The sequence below is a fragment of the Ruditapes philippinarum genome, unplaced genomic scaffold, assembly GCF_026571515.1.
Source record: "Ruditapes philippinarum isolate M1 unplaced genomic scaffold, ASM2657151v2 ctg1651_1_1_1_1, whole genome shotgun sequence".
In the NCBI taxonomy this organism is placed as follows: Eukaryota; Metazoa; Mollusca; class Bivalvia; order Venerida; family Veneridae; genus Ruditapes; species Ruditapes philippinarum.
In genome coordinates this window covers 18937-39916 of record NW_026857563.1, presented here as the reverse complement: position 1 = coordinate 39916, position 20980 = coordinate 18937, and the positions used below count along the sequence as shown (strand labels likewise).

Sequence of the window (20980 nt, the reverse complement as noted above, 5' to 3'; positions counted from 1 at the left end):
GTTAATGCAATTCTGTGTTAATTGTATCTTTTGAGTACAATCAAGGCAATGGTAGCTTTCTAAAATGATCATTTTCTTATTGTATCCGGGGGCGTCAGTGGCCAAGTGGTTTAGGTTTTTGACTTCAAACCACTTGCCCCTCACCGCTGTAGGTTAGAATCCTGACAGTGACTTTGGATCCTTTCATGTGAAGAAGCTTTCCAGCTAGCTTGCGGAATGTCGGTGGTTCTACTCAGGTGCCTGAAATAATGCATGGAAGGGTATCTAAGGTTTTCCTCCATCAGTAAAGCATGAACCTCCCCAAATGACCTATACTGTTGGCGAGATGTAAAACCAAATCAAACACACTTACTGTATTCTAAGAAAAAAAATTCTACAAATAAACATAAGTACCCTTATATCTTCCCTTCTGATGTCTGTTACCTCCAGGAAGTTGTGAAGGAAATGAGTTGACTCTGTATCCATTCCTACCATATGCTGTTGTAGCACCCTAGAACAGAATATATAATACTTAAATAACGGATTTATTTTAGGTTTTTCAGTAGTTTTGAACAATATTTCTGTAGTGTGAGTCATTCTATTTTGTTGTTAAACATTAGTAGTGTTTCTAGATTTTACATCTATACAAACCTGTTTCCGATATGTAACAGTCAAGTTCTTAACCCTTTACCACATATATACGCGAAACAAGGCACTTTCGACCCCCCCCCCCCTTTTTTAGGCCTCAAATAGTGAAAAAAATGTCCTAATTGGGCCCCCAACATAAGTTTTCGTTTGAGAAATGTTGCTAAAAAATTGAGCACTTTTTCGGCGCCGCCCCTCATCTAAAAGATACATCAGGGGGTTGCCAGAAGGGGGATGTGCCCCCTTCTGTTAGGGGGGTTTGAAGGGGGATGGAGTCCCCCTCATCGCCAAGAAAATTTTGGACTTGTGAGAGGCTAAAAATGACCCCAGGTCGATCAAAATGTAACGTTTAACAAACGCTGAAAAGCCTTTGACTCTATCTCAATCCCTTGAGCAGTTACAGCACTTTGAAATAAATTTTGATGGAAAAAATCGAGGCAAAATAGTGATTTTTGGCAATTTTGAGATGTCCCCTCGTTGCCATGGTAACAGGAAATTTAAGACTGAGCATGTCGTTACAAAGGCAATGGTCCAGTCAACATTTGTGCCAAGTTTGATTAGTATTGAAGCATTTTTCATAGTTTCACAGCAGTTTGAACTTGTAACAGGAGGCTTTTCAGTGAAAACGGCCATTTTTCACAATATGCTCATGGGGGAAAGGGTTAACTAAAAAAATTATAAATCTTACAAAACAACAATTTTTCACCAAAATTAGGTGAAAGACCACATGTGAACATGGAAAAACTAGTTTTTAGGTGATTCCAAAGTTTTTCATCATTTTTTGTTAACCCTTTACCACATATATACGCAAAACAACGCACTTTCGACCCCCCCCCCCTTTTTTAGGCCTCAAATAGTGAAAAAAATGTCCTAATTGGGCCCCCAACATAAGTTTTCGTTTGAGAAATGTTGCTAAAAAATTGAGCACTTTTTCGGCGCCCCCCTCATCCAAAAGATACATCAGGGGGTTGTCAGAAGGGGGATGTGCCCCCTTCTGTTAGGGGGGTTTGAAAGGGGGTGGAGTCCCCCTCATCGCCAAGAAAATTTTGGGCTTGTGAGAGGCTAAAAATGACCCCAGGTCGATCATAATGTAACGTTTAACAAACGCTGAAAAGCCTTTGACTCTATCTCAATCCCTTGAGCAGTTACAGCACTTTGAAATAAATTTTGATGGAAAAAATCGAGGCAAAATAGTGATTTTTGGCAATTTTGAGATGTCCCCTCGTTGCCATGGTAACAGGAAATTTAAGACTGAGCATGTCGTTACAAAGGCAATGGTCCAGTCAACATTTGTGCCAAGTTTGATTAGTATTGAAGCATTTTTCATAGTTTCACAGCAGTTTGAACTTGTAACAGGAGGCTTTTCAGTGAAAACGGCCATTTTTCACGATATGCTCATGGGGGAAAGGGTTACCTTTACCTAGAAAAATTATAAATCTTACAAAACAACAATTTTTCACCAAAATTAGGTGAAAGACCACATGTGAACATGGAAAAACTAGTTTTTAGGTGATTCCAAAGTTTTTCATCATTTTTTGTTAACCCTTTACCACATATATACGCAAAACAACGCACTTTCGACCCCCCCCCCCTTTTTTAGGCCTCAAATAGTGAAAAAAATGTCCTAATCGGGCCCCCAACATAAGTATTCGTTTGAGAAATGTTGCTAAAAAATTGAGCACTTTTTCGGCGCCGCCCCTCATCCAAAAGATACATCAGGGGGTTGCCAGAAGGGGGATGTGCCCCCTTCTGTTAGGGGGGTTTGAAGGGGGGTGGAGTCCCCCTCATCGCCAAGAAAATTTTGGACTTGTGAGAGGCTAAAAATGACCCCAGGTCGATCATAATGTAACATTTAACAAACGCTGAAAAGCCTTTGACTCTATCTCAATCCCTTGAGCAGTTACAGCACTTTGAAATAAATTTTGATGGAAAAAATCGAGGCAAAATAGTGATTTTTGGCAATTTTGAGATGTCCCCTCGTTGCCATGGTAACAGGAAATTTAAGACTGAGCATGTCGTTACAAAGGCAATGGTCCAGTCAACATTTGTGCCAAGTTTGATTAGTATTGAAGCATTTTTCATAGTTTCACAGCAGTTTGAACTTGTAACAGGAGGCTTTTCAGTGAAAACGGCCATTTTTCACAATATGCTCATGGGGGAAAGGGTTAACATGGATCTTATCATTCCTTGTTGCCTTCTTTTTTTGCCAAACATTTAACAGTATTTTTAAAATATTTCAGTTCTTGATAATGGTAAAGTTAGCCTTATCAGTTTTCTTTGTATACTCTTGTAACTCTTGAACTCCATTGCAATACATGTACATTTATAAGTTTAACGGATTTTAGCATCAAAATTATAAAGCTGAGCAACCAACATTTCAGAGTGTGCCTCAATGAAAAAAACAATTAAACAAAATGCACAATGCAGACTGACCTGGATCAACACTAGTAGCACAGGCTGTGAGTGTTAGTACCTATGCAATAACTTTAAAGGGACTCCACTAGAGGTATTTTGGCATGGCAGGACTTAAAATATTTTTCTGATATTTGTGTACCGTTTGATGTAGGTCTCAGCTATTTCCTCACCACGTTTTTATCTATTGCCCAAAATGTCCCAAAAATCAGATTAGAATTGCACAAAAATCCATATATTTCTTTTTTATTATATTTTGTTATTATCCTTTGCAGATTTCTCCATTATAATTATATGCTTTGCAAGATTCTCAAATTTTATGTTTTTAGGTTTTTTGACCTCAGTGGAGTTCCTTTAACAGCCAACAGAGTGATTCTTTTAGTTCTACAGCACCCTCATATAAAGCATGGTAAAAATTATATTAAATGTAATATTTTACCCTGGCTGAAACAACAAGACATCTTTTGCCCCATGGGCACATCACCATCAACCAGTCTTCCTCAAAATCATCCGGTTCTTCAACCATCCATTCTGATAACATCAACTGATGATAAGAAAAAAAAACATTCAATTTTACTGACATTGAGTTTAAAATACAAAGAAATAAAAGCTACTGCCAGTATATGCCCTGAAATGTTTGACTATATAATAAATGATTGATTGATTGGGTTTTATGTCACACCAACACAGTATAATTATGTCATATGGCGACTTTCCACCTTACTGGTGGAGGAAGAACCACAGGCTTTCCATAAGCTAGCTGGATAGCTTCCTCATATGAAAACTCCAGAGTCTCTGTTAGGATTCAAACCTACAGCTGTGAGTGGCAAGTGGCTTGTTAACAACAACCTTTGCCAAGGACGTCCCAACTATCTTGTATCTAATAGATATCACACAACATAAACCCCAGTTTACCTATGCAGAGTATTTAAATTTGTTATTCTTAGTTTTGACTTAGTGCCAAATTGTTAGGAAATGTTTTATATCAATGCAAAGGCTGTATGATTATACACATGAATAAAACTTAAATGTTATGTATAAAGAAGTTTTTCATCATTTTTTTGTTTTCAATTATTTCCCAATATACAGCATATTTTTCCCCATTTTAAGCCAGGGGCCTTACCCAAATATAGCTGGAAAAGCTATCTCACTACATAATTTTCATAAATATTTCTGTTGATTTCTATTGCTTTTTTTAACTGGTACAACAAGAACTGTTGCTAAGACAGTAATGCACAACTATTCCCAGTGCATGACAGAAAATTGTAGAATTTTCTCAGTTCAAAAGTGCCATTATTCTGTCAGAATCCATGTTAGAGATATGGGCCTTTGACAGTGACCTATTATGCTCTTCAGTAAGCATATAAGTTCAACCCAATCCCTTATGCAGTTTTAAAGATACCAACTTGCATGCAAAAAATAACCCAAAGTATGACCCAAACCAAACTGCGAGTACAATTACTCTTCCCATTCTTTCAACTGTTGAGTATGATCTAAACTTTAATCATGTTTACAAATATTTTTTCAGCTTGTTCCTTTTGTTTTTTTTCGAATTTCATCCAAACACAGAAAGATCAACAAAGGTAAGAGAGACAATTTTTTTTTCAAATCTTGTTTTTTTAGTTTTTTGTTGGTTTTTTTTCCCAATTTTATTCAGACATAAAAAGGTAGACAAAGGTAAGAGAGACAAAGATACCTGATTACGATAGTATCGTCCTGGTTTATACGCTTTTTTGACTGGTGCTTGTGATTCATCCATAGCCACTTGTCCATCATCATCATCAAGATCATCAGCACTGTCCCAAACATCATCAACCAATCGTCGCGCATGATTTGCGTAGTCAAATCTCCGACTGTAACAATTGTTTTATTATATAGAATATTGCACTACAAAGTTTGTTATGAGACACCTTTTAAACAATAAATGATACTGTTTGTAACATTGGCACAGATATGCCCCTATTTTTTAATCTACACCAGCCTGATTTAAGTCCCAAAGTGTGTGATGCCAGAACACCACGATAATTGTTTTAACAACAAAGAAACTTTTGGTTTATATTGAATTTATTTTAGTTTGATTGTGTAGAAAGCTATATGCTAATAGACACTCCTTCAAATCCATTCCTGGAACCAACCAGTACTGAGCAATGAGTGTAAAAGTTCTTGCTCAAGGAAACAACCAGTTGCCTCTGACAGGGTTTGAACCCATGCAGCTAGTGATCATTAGATTACTAGTCAAACGTGTTAACAACTCGGGCATGCCGCCACTTTATGAACTGACTTGTGCAATTAATAAAACTGAACACTTTAAATATACATGTATTTTTACTTTCTCTGCTGTTCAAGAATTTCTTTTCTTCTGGCATCTTGATCTGCATTACTCGTTTTCTTTTTATACTCGGAAAACCTGGGATGTGGTGCAGCTGTACTGTTAGGATCTGTACTCACAGAGAAACTAGTGGCAAGAGCTTCTGTTAGCTCATCCATTTCTAAAACAATCTGTTACTGGTTCCTGAGAATAAATCAACAAGAAAATTTCAAATCCAAAGTCTCAGACCATAGTCAATTTTTGGCACAAGTTTCATCGAGTGAAAAAATACGAGTTATATCCCTTATCTTTAAGTAAAATCTAAGTAAAATGTAATGCTAAAACAATACAAATTTAGCCATTTTTAAACGGCTAGTTTGGGGCGATTTAATGTCTGATTTTAAAATTTATTACACATTCAGTGTTCAATCTAGAGCGCGCCATTGCGCCATTGACCCCCTGAAAAGACCGCCGGCGCAAAACAAATTCAACTGTGGGCCCGATGGGCGCACTCATAGAAAATGCCCTAAATGACATTAGAATGCTTTATAAACCTGATTAAGTACATAAAAAACAGAGATCGGGAAAGAATTTTTGCAGATGAGACTATGTCTCCACCTGTTGGAAAACTTATGAGACATTTTTAAAAGTTATGAGACATTTTTCAAAACTAATGAGACATGTTTTTCATAATGATTATAAAGTACCGATAAAGGTCTAAAATGTGTATTTTGACTTTTCCAATCCATGACAAGTAAAATGTAGCTGCACATGTAAAAGACCCTGTATAAAACAAAGTTTTAAAAATTTATTTGGAAAAAAAAAACCATTGAATTTTAATTAAAATATGTATTCTGGACACATTCAATATTGTATCTGTTTCTCATGCAACATAGTATCACCCTGGAAAAAATAGCTACAATGTACTTGTTTGCCACTTCTTACTGGCCAATTTCAATTGGGTAAGTAGGTAGGTAGGAAATTTCATCAACAATTACAGACTTACCACTTGAATCAAAATAATTTGGTCCTATTTGAATGAACATTATGGTTTAATATACATAATAACATTATATGTGTTGTTGTTATTTTTTGGTGTATTTTTTGGTGTCAAGCAGTTTGTTTATTTGCTGAAGATAAATTAGGTAAAAAGAATCATCATTAAAATGAATCCAATATTTTATAAGTACCTTTCCATAACATATCAAGTAATATATGACGTAATGTGTAATTTGCACTGAATGGCTCCTACGTAGCATTCATTGTTGTCTTTTTTTTTATCAAAGGGACTCACAGCATACAGAAGTCATGCATTTCAGATATCTGATTGGCTAGTGACCTGTCAATTATTGTAGTGATGTAATAAACATCACTTCAGCTCATGTTTCACTTTGTTATTGTTAAGTTTTCAAAGGCAGGTTATCATGACCTAGATTTACCGCAGATTATTCTGTCAGTGCAACTATAAATAGTTACACATTTTTTTTTCTGTGGATAAAGTTTGAAGTTACCAAACATGATTTTAAACACAAAAAGGTTTGGATTATTTTTGTTGAGGAAGGAAGATACTAAAAAAATTAATGAACTTTTTAATCTAATATTTTTTTGGACCGACGGGTTTTGAATGTGTCTGACAGAAACGGCAAACAATGGAAGAATGGAAGCTAATGCTTTAATAACAACTAATGCATGGAAAATCTTAACTTTTGAAAATTATTTTAGACATTTAAAAACTGAATGCCTTGCTTTCGACAGAATATTAATGATATTTCAAACAGAAAAGCATAAAAAATTGACGGTGCTAACTCATAGCTATTGACTTGTACCACGTAGTGTTGGCAGATAACTGGCTTAAACTGGTTTAATGCAGATAATTAGTCCTGCCTACTGTACCTGTAGGCGGAGCAAAGAAATTTGTCACTTTGAAATTTATTTGATGCCGCTAATTGATTGACAAACAGTAAGACTTTCATGCTTTAGCTGAATTTCTTGCAGGTCAAATTTGCATGTCTCCTCATTGTTTATTTATGCAACCTAATGTCGTATCTGCAGGCTAATCAATGCGACTAAAATAATTTTAATGCGACTATGTCGCAGGTCGCGGGACTTTCCCGATCTCTGAAAAAAGTTTCTTGTGAATAATATTAATAAATACTGAATTCAATACTGAAGTTTGTATGGAAAAACAAAAGCATGTTGGTAAGATAGTTACCGCACTCGGTAACCTTTTTAAAACCTTGATCGCTACGCTCTCTCGGCAGGGGTCTGTAAATACTATGTAGAATTGTTCTTTGTACCGTAACTATTACTTACTTTTGAGTCACAGTTTTTATAAACAAAACAAATCGTCACAGATAATCCAATACGTGCGTGTAGTTATAGTTTTTTCACGGTCAAAACAAATAAATATGTCATAACTTTCCGGAAGAAAAAAAACTATATATTTGTGAAAACAGTGCAAGTTAATTATAGAGAAGTGTGCATAAATTATTACGAACACGCCTTCATCCAATTAAAAAAGTCTTAAAGATGGAGCTAATCAAACACGATTGGCTAGGGAGTGTTTGACAATTGAGTAAATAAACTTTGATTGGTCTTTGGCTGGTCGGCGCTAAAACATTGTGCATATCATTAATCAGTGCAGACATCTTAAGCGTGACGTAAGAACTGCTGCCCTGACAAAAGATCAAAGGCACCGGTATGTCAATATACATTGTCTTAGCACCTGTTCAGTTGACACTTTGTTTTTCACTTGGATATATATTGAGAAGGGTAAATGTTTTTAGCGACTATTGTAAGTTTATATTCTTCATCAACAAACCTAATTTTCTTTTATATATCGGGCGCTGATTAAAAAACTGAACATTATTATCAAATATCCCTGGTAACATTAAAATAAGATTCATATGTTTCTTTGAACATTATGTCATCGTTTCTTTACCAATCAGTTCTTAAAATTGAGCCTGTATCAACGCTAACAGAACTCTCAAATAATGTCATTTTTTTAGTGAGTAGATTGTTTTGGAATTTTGCAACCGTTTTTGGTCTATATGGTACGTGAACAAGTAACTTAAAAGATACAATACCTTATTTGACTTTGATGTTCTTTTAAGTGTGGGCCCCCTTTTTTCTCAAATGACCCCCTTTTGAAAAGTTTATGGGCCCGAAGGGCCCCCTGGGAATTTGTTCTAGATTGAACACTGCACATTAAGTAAGCACATACAATGGAAAATTTTTATTTCAGAGTAATATTAATATATTAGGCATAGGGTTGTGTGAGATATTTAGTAAACAGAGATTCCTCATCAAATTTCCAAACGTCTCTGTGACAAAGAGTAAATTTATGTACATTTTGCAGACTGATTACACATTTAAACAGGAAAAAAAGAAAATACTATTAGTTCAGAATAAATCATAATAAATATCTACTCAGTTTTAATTTACTTTAAGCATATGTCAGAAATGAATAAATGGTTTAAGCACATTTAAAATTGAAAACGTACACACGCTGCTTCATCAAAATTTGAGAAATCATGCGTCTATCAACTTTTAGTGGTACTATACCTAGGGTCGGTATACTTTGCAGACATTGTATGATTGTAGACAAGTTAAACATAGAGGGATATTGCAGATTTTGCAAACAATATAGCATAGGAACTTGAAATTCTATCAATATTAATGATAATATCCAAAATATACCCCCTATACAGTATGTTTATTTATAGTATATAGGGGGTATATTTGGATATTATCATTAATATTGGTTATTTGATAGAATTTCAAGTTCCTGTGCAATATAGATTATTAGGGGATGTACGCGTTAAATCTCTTGTCATAAGGTGTGAATGGGAAAGATACTGACTTATTTAATACTTAAAAAGTAGTACTGCAGTAGTATTTACAAAACCTTATACATGTTTGTTTAAAAAATGTTATGAGTGGTGAGGGAAAATTAAGAAAAATCCTATTTTGCAGACAGAAATTAGATTGATTTTTTTCCTTTTTTTCTAAAAAGTTGCATAAGAAAGATGTAGATAGCTGTCATCTTGGGTTATTTTCACATGTGTTTTATCTATATTATAGGGATATTTACCATATTTACAGCACAAACGAGTTGATCAACAGTAGGGGAAGAGTTGACCATATCAGGGATGAGTTAACTCTTTGAGGACGAGTTGACCAAAAGTAGGGGACGAGTTGATCAAAATGGTGACAAGTTGACCACGGGACGATTTGACCACGGGACGAGTTGACCGGATTACTCTTATTTTCGCTTTACACAACAATTTGAGCTGTTTCGTACAATGTATTTTCGGCTCAAACTTCACTTTTTTATATTTTTTGTTTCTGAAGTTTTAATTTGCTGTAAATTCATTCAAAGAATGCATAAAAAAAATAATTTACAAAATTACTTTAACAGATAAATGCACTATTTCAAAAATAAATCTTACTTTCCTAACCGCGATCTTATTTTCGCGAAAATAGCTTATTTTCGGTATCCATCTACAGTATATAAAAGTCTAATTTAAATGAAATAAAAGGTAACTGCTGAAATACATATAATATGGGTCAAAAATGTATATATATTTTATTACATATGTCCCAGCTGTACTTTACTGTATACGAATTTCATCGTCATTGGCAATATATAATAACTAGTGCACATTAAAAAAAGGAAAAATAGTTTCTATATCCATGAACAACTTGTAATTCAAGTAATTCTAGATATATCAAATGCGCTAGATCTATATAAACTATAAAAAAAATGCGAAGGAAAAAAATTAGTGATATTCAACCTGAAGTCACTGAATATTTACTTTCAGTTTGGCTGTCAACATGGCCGGTCCTTTGAGATATGACGGAAAAGTTGTACTTGTTACTGGAGCTGGGCAAGGTATTTATTTGCCTATTTCTAATTTACATCATAATAACTCCATATTTATCTTTTTAATTTGTAGAAAATTATTGAAAAACGATGTCTATTACGATGTTAATTGCACAGGTCAGGATTTAGAATGTTCAGACACATAAATTTTGCATAGGTATTCAGATATCATCTTGTATGATATTGAATTAGTGATCATCCAACTTAATATTTTTCTAACATTTAATATTTTTGCCCATTTCCAGTCATTAATTTTAAAATAAAATAAAAAAATAATTTATTTAACCATTGCAAAGTCCAATGTTTGAGTTAAAAAATAGATCTGGGTTATAAAGTAGGATGCTGAGAAATATAGGCTCAAGGGTCCAAGGTATGTCAATTATATTGAATGATATTTGAAACAGTTTAAGCCTTGGAACATTTCAGATTATTCAGTCATTATTAGACATCTCTTTTCTGTCAACTGCAATTTTCTATTCCCTTGCCCAATTAACTTGGCATTAACAATCTTCCCTTTCTGTCAACTGCAATTTTCTATTCCCTAGCCCAATAAACTTGGCTTTAACAGATTGACATATCTTCTAAAGAAAAAGACATAGCCTGTCCAGAATAAACTTGATGTCTTTTAGTTGGATTACTACATGTATATTAGTCTTCTCAAGTGACGCCCAAAGCTTAATTGATCCCAGGACCTTTTCTGTTTCTTATCTATGTATAAATGATCTTCCTGATATTTCAAATCACTTTATTAAAAGTTTGACTTTTTGTATACATCACAGCTGTTTATTACTCTCTAAACTACATGTATTTATTCATACTCCTTCCAACTTCATCAAGACTTACACCAGCTTGAGACATGAAATTCATTTTTAGCTCGACTTTTCTATGAAAAGGGGAGCTATCCTACTCGCCGTGGCGTCGGCGTCGGCGTTGGCGTCACACCTTGGTTAAGTTTTTCGTACCACCCCACTTTATTTCAGAAGTATTACAAGTATGGCTTTGAAACTTACCATACTTGTTCACCATCATAACCTCCATCTACAGACAAGAGTACATAACTCTGTCAAGGTTTTTGACAGAATTATGGCCCTTTTTTGACTTAGAAAGTGTATTGAGCTTGGTTAAGTTTTTTGTACCACCTCACTTTATTTCAAAACCATTGGAGGTATTGCTTTGAAACTGACCATACTTGTTTACCATCACGACCTTCATCAACAGACAAGAGGACATAACTCTGTCAAGGTTTTTGACAGAATTATGCCCCTTTTTGACTTAGAAAATACATTGAATATGGGTAAAATCCACTTATTGCCTTAACCCTTTGAGATATTGCTTTGAAACTTTTAATGCTATTTCACATCATTACCCCCATCTGTACGCAAGAGAAGGTAACTCTGTCAAGGATTTGTTTTAAAAATTAAGGCCTTTTATCGACTTAGAATCTTGGTTAAGTTTTTAGTACCAGTCCACTTTTTAGCTCGACTTTTCTATGAAAAGGGGAGCTATCCTACTCGCCCCGGCATTAAATAATGAATTGAACTTCCTTCATGTAATTCAAATATCAGTTTACAACGCATTATCTACATAGTGGACCCACGAAAAGTAACCAGTCACCCACAGCCTGTGTGAAAGAGATCCACTTGTGACCAACTGACAACATCTAAAAAAGCTTGATAAAATTTATCTATTACTTGTATTATAAGGTAACTATAATACTTTCACATACAAAGTCAAATCTATATATTATGCTGATTGTACAAAAATATACTGCTTCCTTGGCATAGATTTCTTGAAAAATTATGTTATTATGTCATTTACCAAGGTGTTCTGAGTGACGTAAAAATACCTTATTCTCTCAAAGTGGGTTTAATACTATTAAATTTATTTAAGGCTCAACTCAGTTTTTTTTTCTTTCTTACCAGCCCTCTTTTGACTTAAACATTTCAAACTTTGCTGCAGTGTTCAAGGGTATCACACAATTCAGTAAAATAATTCTTCACTAAATATCTTAATGCTCATGGCCATTGTTCACTTTAAAAATACAGAGATTCTTGTATTGCCTTTTACTGCAAAAACTTTTTTTATTGGCAAGCAATAAAAAAGTCGAGCGCGCTGTCTTACGGACAGCTCTTGTTTCTTAACCCAGTTTATTTTTATAGTCATCCAAATTGCAAATGAAAGTTTCAGTTACCAACACAAAATACCCTGCACAATACCATCCTAGAATCAGTGTCATGCAGATTCCAAAAAAGAAAATATTTGTTGAACAAAATCACATTTCTAACAGTTTACTGCAATTATTTGCCCAGTATTATAGTAAGAATGAAGTGAATTGTCCAAACCATTTTACCAATTGATTATATACCAATTATTGCAACATGGATTTTTTTATAAAAGTTAATATATTTGATAAGTCACCTTTAATTAAGGCTTAGTTATTGCAGTAAAACGGTTATTCCTATTAAAGTTAATTGTCAAATATATTGAGCTGTTATGGTTTGTTAGAAGTCTGGCATAATTATGTCATTGTCCACAATTTGTTCTTGCATGACATTCTCCTTAACTGCACAGGTCCAATGAAGTGTTCCTAATTAAGTCAGTGATGTCTTTTTCTTTATCTAGGTCTTGGAATAAAGAACACTTTGTATTTTGGTTTTCTTTAACAATTAAATATTATTTTAAAAATCTTCTGTGCCAGCAACTGTATTCTGATTTCAAAATAAGGTTGATAAGAAAGTTTACAAGAGAAATTATATGCCAAATTTTATGAAATCATTTTCCTATATAATAAAGTATAATTGCTATGGAAAAATAATCACCTGGGGGCCTCCGTGGCCGAGTGGTTAAGGTCGTTGACTTGAGATCACAGGTCTCTCACCGCTGTAGGTTCGATCCTCACTCGGGTCGAAATCTTTCATGTGAGGAAGCCATCCAGCTGGCTTGCGGAAGGTCGGTGGTTCTACCCAGGTGCCCGCTCGTGCCTGAAATAATGCCCGAAGGGGCACTGGGGGTCTTCCTCCACCAATAAAGATGGAAAAAATTGACGAAAAAATCTCAGCGGGACGCTCTAGGATGGCCCGACTTGAGTGTACGGTCGCCCACATGGGCGGCGACCTTAAATAAACGCATTAAAAAAAAAAATATATGGCAACTAATAGGAAAAAATTGGGGTTCATCTTTCCTTAACATATTAGTTGATTTGATATCAAAATAATTTTCTAGCTAGCATGTATTGGTGACTATAATTTATTTTGTTAGTTGCAAGGGTAAGAAGATAAGTATATTAATTTCAAACTTAAAGATATTATTCTTTGAAATCTTAACAAATTAATAGAGATTTCATATTTATCAATGTACATGTAAATACACCTTTATACAAATATATCATAGAATTTATTTTGTTTGTCTATTCAGCATACACTATTTTTAAGGTAAGCCTTTTGTTTTGGAATGGGAGAGAAAAAAGTCAAGATTTTAAAACTCCAAATGTTTTTTCTATATATTAGATCTTGGATTATATAGAAATATTTATTCTGAGTCTGAATTTCTAAAGAATGTAAAGCCAATGATTGATGAAAATTTTTAAATCACAGAATGATTAGTTACCAACCTATACTCATTGTATAATTTCAGGTCTTGGTAGAGAGTATGCCTTGCTTTTTGCGGACAGGGGAGCAGCTGTTGTTGGTAATTTTATCTCATTTGTTCAGTTATTGTTCCCATATGATTGCTTTATTGAACAGGATCATAATTTGAATGGAAAAGTATATTATTTAAACTTGCTAAAGAAAGCATTTTGATACTTTTTGGCCACATTGCATATGCTTTCATGTTATGTCCATCAACAGTGAATCCTTGGTACCCTTATTTTAAATACCGTATTTAAAATTTTAAGCAGTTTTTAAACGGGTTCCACAGAGTTTTTTTAACATGATGTGACTGAAAATATTATTTAGAGATTGTGTACAATTTGTTGAAGTCTGGGCAAATAATGTGTGCTAAATATCCAATCAATGCTATATTTTTCCATAATTAGCATTTTAATTGTGCAAATGGCCTGAAAAGGATTTAAATGCTTTTAGCTCAGATCAGGCTAACAACCAGTCTTACTGACACAAAAAAACAACAATTTTGAATTATATGTCTTTAGCCTTATGGGCTGTGTTTCATAGAAAGTCCTCAGTCTGAAATCAGTCTTAAGACCAAAATTGAGAAATTTTTGTGTTTCAAATATAATGTAATCCTTTGTTATGACTTTTAATTTCTCATGGGCATTTACTCATTGTGAATAAAAAGGTCTGTTATTGTATTTCTTAACTTTTCTCAGGAAAACGAATTTACTCATACATGTCATAGTCTACAGTATCTGACTGAAAACAAAAATGAATGTTGAAATGGTCTTAAGTTAGTCCTAAAGTTAGTTTTATGTCCTAGATCTACATGTAGGACTTAGATACACTTAGGACTTTCTATGAAACGCAGCCATGAACCTCAGTGGAGCTCCTTAAGGGTTCTATAATTTGTGGGTAAGTTGTTTTTCATGATTTATGGGAAACTTTTAATTGATCTTATGCATTATCATAATTATGACCCTGACTTTCAGTGAATGACCTTGGTGGAAGTTTTAAAGGTGAAGGTCAGAGCACTAGAGCAGCAGATAAAGTTGTGGAGGAAATCAGAGCAAAGGGAGGCAAGGCTGTTGCAAACTATGGTAAGCTATTACATGTATATTGTTTAATCATGCACTGGGGAAAAACTAAAATGAAATGTTAAATTTGACATTTTACATGTAGCATATACACATATTTCAAAGATGAGGTATAATGAAACTGCTTTGAATTGAGAATTTGTCTTGTGTTATTTTTTGAGATAACAGTATATAAATGCCTGAACGAAAATAAGTTTGATGAAAGGTTACTAGTAGTTTATTTAGTTGTTGGGCATGTAAGGCCACTCCCTGAACATGGTACAATCAGAAGCCTGCTGAATGTTTGCATTATATTTGTACTGGTTTGTCTATCATAACACAAAGAAAGAGAGAAAATTTTCTGTAAAAGAAGAAAAAATTTGCAGCCATAATAGTAAAGAATCTTTTTCACAGAATGCTGATGTTCAGGAATAGGCTCTATATTAGTGACAGAAAAGAGTCAATATATAATCTGAATACCTGAATACTTTTGATATAGTCATGCAAATTTGCAGTGAGGTTATTCCTGCAATAAGTAAACCTTTAATGTTTTTGTAGATTCTGTAGAATTTGGAGAAAAACTTGTCGATACAGCGATCCAGAATTTTGGACGAATAGGTAAAAAATTTGTATCTTATCTCTTAACCTGCTGACTTTGTATAATGTATTTAACCAGATTTGAATTTGGAACAGTCCATTTGAATATTTAGGGATTTCATTTTCAAAATAAAGAAATAACCTTGTCAATGGGCTCAGATGTGCAGGCTGGCTTGACTCCATACTGATATGGCGAAACCACAATATTGATTAGTATTTTAAGGACAATCTATATTAACATTTTGGAAATTATTTCTCAATTATACCACAGCATATAATTAAATGATATAAATTGTGAAATGCAGTTTATAACAAATGTCAATTCTTGTCTGAACTGCTAGTTGCTAGAATGTCAGATGTCCTATTCAGATGCCTGCTTTAATAATAATTGAAATAATGCGTACAGAAAGCTTTTGAGGTCTTTCTCTATCAGTAAGCTGAAGAGTCGCCATACAACCCATACTTAAAATCTACCCTAAAAAGTAAAAGAAAAGGGAGGAATAATGTTTTTTTTTGTTCAGTAACCCCTACTTTACCACTTTGGAGAATATTAAATGTGTTGTGTTGTTAACAAATTATAGTAAGTGAATAAATACTGAATATATATTTTCAGATATTGTAATCAACAATGCTGGTATTCTCCGAGACAAATCTTTTGCCAGGATCAGTGACCTAGATTGGGGTATGTATGTAAATAATAAAACATGAAAATCACTTAATACTGGAAAAGTGAATAATTTTTGCATCACAAAAAATTTTGCAGATTTTTTATGCACATTGAAGTAATTGCAAAAAGTTGTTGTAAAATTAGTGTGTTTGTGATATTGGCTAAAGTTTGAAAATAGCCTTGTAAAATCATGTCATCAATTTAGAAAATGGTAATGCATTCTAGTTTATTGTCAATCTTTATATAAAACACAATCTTGAGTGCAGTGTTTAATCATATCAATAAAATATCAAGATTTGTTAAATTTCAATAACATTTAACATATCCTGTGGTAATAGTTTCTACGTTTATGTGATTTTGATATCAATTATTCAGGTAATAAAATTGCAAAATAATAAGCCCCCTCTCCAACATTCATTTCTTGTTGTTACCATTTTCTTTTGCTTGATTTCTAGCCTATATTTAAAGTATAAATTGTAACTCTTTTGTAATCTCATGTGTCAACTTGTGCATAAAATAATGCATGAAGATGCATCAGAGGTCTTCCTTTACCAATAAAGCTGAAAAGTCACAGTGTCAGTATGACTTAAAATCCAACAATACAAAACAACTAACAAGCCATTGGTGATATCAATCTCAGAAGCAGGAAAATAGATATCAGAACCTGTGGAAGTTCAATGTAAACTAAGTCACGCACAATGGTTTATGAAAAACTTTAGAGACAAATTGTTGAAGGTTAATGGAATGGTTCATCTATAATTTCATAAATATAACATTTAACATAAGTACATCTATAAGAAATGTAGCCCATAAAGACTGCTTAAAATTGACTAAAATAGAAAAAAAAACTGTGTTCTCAAAGTATCTTTTTACCATATTATTTGGCTCTAATTAATTATGATACTAAATTACATATTGTTGGAAAAAGGAAAGGTACATTTTTGACAGTTTTAATAACCTTAAAAAAATGAGATGTTTACAACCACTTTAACTTTCAGCAACAGTTCTATCTTCTGTCTAATAATCCCACCAAAGATTTAACATTTATTTTTTTTAACACAGCTTTATAGCAAAGTTAAATCTAAAGTAATCATAAATTTGTGTATCTGATTGTACTGTTACTTGTTTTATTGCATTTTTAGCTCGACTATTCGCAGAATAATTGAGCTAATGCAGTCACCCATTTGTCGGCGTCAGCGTCCCTGTTGTTAAGTTTTTGCATGTAAGCTGGTATCTCCATAACTACTGAAGGGAATGGATTAACTTCACACACTTGTTCTCTGTGATTATCTAAGATGATTGGCACAAGTCCCATAACTCTGATTTGCTTTTAAGCTCACCTGAGCTTGCTCAGGGTGAGCTTTTAGGATCGGTGAATGTCCGTCGTCCGTCCGGCCGTCCACAATTACTTGTGAACACTCTAGCGGTCGCATTTTTGCCTCAATCATCATCAAACTTGGTCAGGATGCTTATCTAGTTGAAAGCTCGGATGAGTTCGAACATGGGTCATCTCGGATGAAAAACTAGGTCACAAGAGCTAAAAATAGAAAAACCTTGTGAACACTCTAGAGGTCACATTTTTGACCCAATCATCATCAAACTTGGTCAGGATGTTTGTCTAGGTGATAGCTTGGATGAGTTCGAACATGGGTCATCTCGGATGAAAAACTAGGTCACAGGAGCTATAAATAGAAAAACCTTGTGAACACTCTAGTGGTCACATTTTTGAACCAATCATCATCAAACTTGGTCAGAATGCTTGTCTAGTCAATTGCTTGGATGAGTTCGAACATGGGTCATCTCTGATGAAAAACTAGGTCACAGGAGCTAAAAATAGAAAAACCTTGTGAACACTCTAGTGGTCACATTTTTGACCCAATCATCATCAAACTTTGTCAGGATGCTTGTTTAGATAATAGCTCGGATGAGTTCGAATATGGGTCATCTCGGATGAAAAACTAGGTCACCGGAGCTATAAATAGAAAAACCTTGTGAACACTCTAGTGGTCACATTTTTTGCATCAATCATCATCAAACTTGGTCAGGATGCTTATCTAGTTGATAGCTTGGATGAGTTCGAACATGGGTCATCTCGGATGAAAAAGTAGGTCACCAGAGCTAAAAATAGAAAAACCTTGTTAACACTTTAGCGGTCACATTTTTGCATCAATCATCATCAAACTTGATCAAGATGCTTGTCTAGGTGATAGCTCGGATGAGTTCGAACATGGGTCATCTCGGATGAAAAACTAGGTCACAGGAGCTAAAAATAGAAAAAACCTTGTTAACACTCTAGTGGTCACAATTTTGACTCAATTGTCATCAAACTTGGTCAGGAAACTTGTCTAGGTCATTGCTGGAATAAATCGAACATGGGACATTTCGGATGAAAAACTAGGTCACAGGAGCTAAAAATAGAAAAAATCTTGTTAACACTCTAGTGGCTACTGTTGTGATCCAAATATTCTGTTAATTGGTCTGAAAGTTTGTTTTGATGATTTCTAAGTCAAGATCGAACATGGGTCATCTTGGATGAAAAACTAGGTCACACCGCCCAAATATGGAAAAACCTTGTTAACATTCTAGTGGTCACATTTTCGACTCAATTATCATCAAACTTGGTCAGGATGTTTGTCTAGGTAATTGCTTGGATGAGTTCGAAATCGCATGTGAAACTAGGTCACCGGAGCTAAAAATAGAAAAATCTTGTTAACACTCTAGTTGCTACTATTTTGATCCAAGTATCCTGGAAATTGGTCTGAAAGTTTGTTTTGATGATTTCTAGGTCAAGTTTGAATATGTGTCACCTGGGTAAAAAACTAGGTCGCACTGCTCAAATATGGATAATCCTTGTTAACACTGTAGTGGTCACATTTTTGACTCACCTGTCATGAGACTTGGTCAGAATGCTTGTCTAGGTAATTGTTTGGATGAGTTTGATAATTCAGGTGAGCGATCTAGGGCCATCATGGCCCTCTTGTTTACATAACTATGCCCCTTTTTCGACTTAGAAATTCTGGGTTAAGTTTTTGCGTGTAAAATGGTATCTCCATAACTACTGAAGGGAATGGATTGAAACTTCACACACTTGTTCTCTGTGATTATATAAGATGATTGGCACAAGTCCCATAACTCTGATTTGCTTTTTACATAGTAATGCCCCTTTTTCGACTTACAAATTCTGGGTTAAGTTTTTGCGTGTAAGCTGATATCTCCATAACTACTGAAGGGAATGGATTGAAACATCACACACTTGTTCTCTGTGATTATATTAGATGATTGGCACAAGTCAGATAACTCTGATTTGCTTTTTTACATAATTATGCCCCTTTTTAACATAAAAATTCTTGGTTAAGTTTTTGCGTGTAAGCTGGTATCTCCATAACTACTGAATGGTTTGTACCTTTTCGGACAATTTTATGTATTCATATAGGTAAGCATTATTATACTCAATGAAACACCCTTGTGACAACTTTTCGAAAAGTCAAGCGTTACTGTCCTCCGACAGTTCTTGTATAGTTTATAATTATGTTTTTTCATTTATTTTTTGTTGTAATTTTCAGATTTGATCCACAAAGTTCATTTAAGGGGATCATTTTCTGTGACCCGTGCAGCATGGCCCCATATGAAGAAAAATAACTATGGCAGGTAAAAAACTGCAATTTTTTTCAATAAACATTCCAGATGATGAAGGAAAAGAATGAAATGCAAGCTTTACTTGTTTTCAAAGATTCTACTTACCTATATATCAGCACTGGTGTGACTGACCTTTAGCCCTTTGTGAACTCAGAATAATAAAAAGCGGCCATGGATTTTGAATGAAATCTCATTTCTTTGTGAGTTGATACATATCCAGGCTGTTATGCTGCCGAACACTGAGAATAGTTGAGCTTTTTGCCGTGTTAGTAGCTCTTATTTGTTACAGGTTTGCCATTTTGGTCAGGCTCTTTACTGTTGGTAGATTCATTTTTAACTCCACTTTTTGAAGAAAAAAAGTGGAGTTATTGTCATGATCCTCCCATTGGCATGGGTTAACATTTTTGTTAATGTTCATTTTCTCAGAAGCTGTAAAAGTTATTCAGTGCAAAGTTCGTGTACATGTTAATTGCCGTAAACAGACACCACTTCAAAAGTGCAGATAAGTGTTAAATTAATTTTTGCAGAGTTATTCCCCTTTTTTCTATTTTGCTATTGTGCTTCTATTTAATTATCTATCACTGAGAAATGTGGAGTTTGAATGGACTATTCCAAAATTTAAATAAAGACAAATTCATGTCACAAATTCAGCAAGTCAAAGGTGTTAACTGTTGTGTCATCATGTATTTCTACAGAATCATTATGACCTCCAGTGCTGCTGGTATCTATGGTAATTTTGGACAGGGAAATTATAGTGCAGGTAAATGATTTTATCTGATTGTGAAACTTTTTGATACTGAGTATATATTTCATGTGAATGATAATTGTACATAGATCAACATTTGTTTTTGAAATAACATTTGTTTGTTTATGAATAGAATAACATTTGTTTGTTCATGAATAGAATAATATTTGTTTGTTCATAAATAGAATAACATTTGAACATTTGTTTGTTAATGAATGAAATAAAATTTGTTTGTTTATGAATAGAATAACATTTGAACATTTGTTTGTTCATGAATGAAATAACATTTGTTTGTTTCTGAATAGAATAACATTTGTTTGTTCATGAATAGATAACATTTGTTTGTTCATGAATGAAATAACATTTTTTTGTGCATTCACTGAACTGCTTAATATTAGGTATCAATATTATTGCAAATA

At 34.0% G+C, this 20980-nt stretch overlaps 2 protein-coding genes across 3 annotated transcripts in view; one reads left to right on the top strand and one right to left on the bottom strand.

Moving 5' to 3' along the window:
• The window catches only part of LOC132750166 (uncharacterized), a 56365-nt gene extending 47455 nt beyond the window's left edge, over positions 1-8910 (bottom strand). Inside the window, exons 1-5 of the mRNA XM_060740110.1 lie at positions 8848-8910; positions 5366-5548; positions 4733-4889; positions 3476-3580; positions 394-490 (exon numbers count right to left, since the gene is read on the bottom strand). Of these exons, the coding sequence (XP_060596093.1) occupies positions 394-490; positions 3476-3580; positions 4733-4889; positions 5366-5523 (517 nt within the window). The 5' untranslated portion in view covers positions 5524-5548; positions 8848-8910. The remainder of the gene's footprint in view (positions 1-393; positions 491-3475; positions 3581-4732; positions 4890-5365; positions 5549-8847) is intronic.
• Positions 8911-10111: 1201 nt separating this feature from the next.
• Positions 10112-20980, top strand: part of LOC132750164 (peroxisomal multifunctional enzyme type 2-like) — a gene marked incomplete at its 3' end in the record, with an annotated part of 29780 nt that continues 18911 nt past the window's right edge. Inside the window, 7 exon segments of one of the 2 annotated variants that reach the window (XM_060740107.1) lie at positions 10112-10238; positions 13863-13916; positions 14833-14940; positions 15475-15534; positions 16127-16195; positions 19744-19828; positions 20512-20576. In XM_060740107.1, the coding sequence (XP_060596090.1) occupies positions 10181-10238; positions 13863-13916; positions 14833-14940; positions 15475-15534; positions 16127-16195; positions 19744-19828; positions 20512-20576 (499 nt within the window). 2 annotated transcript variants of the gene reach the window in all.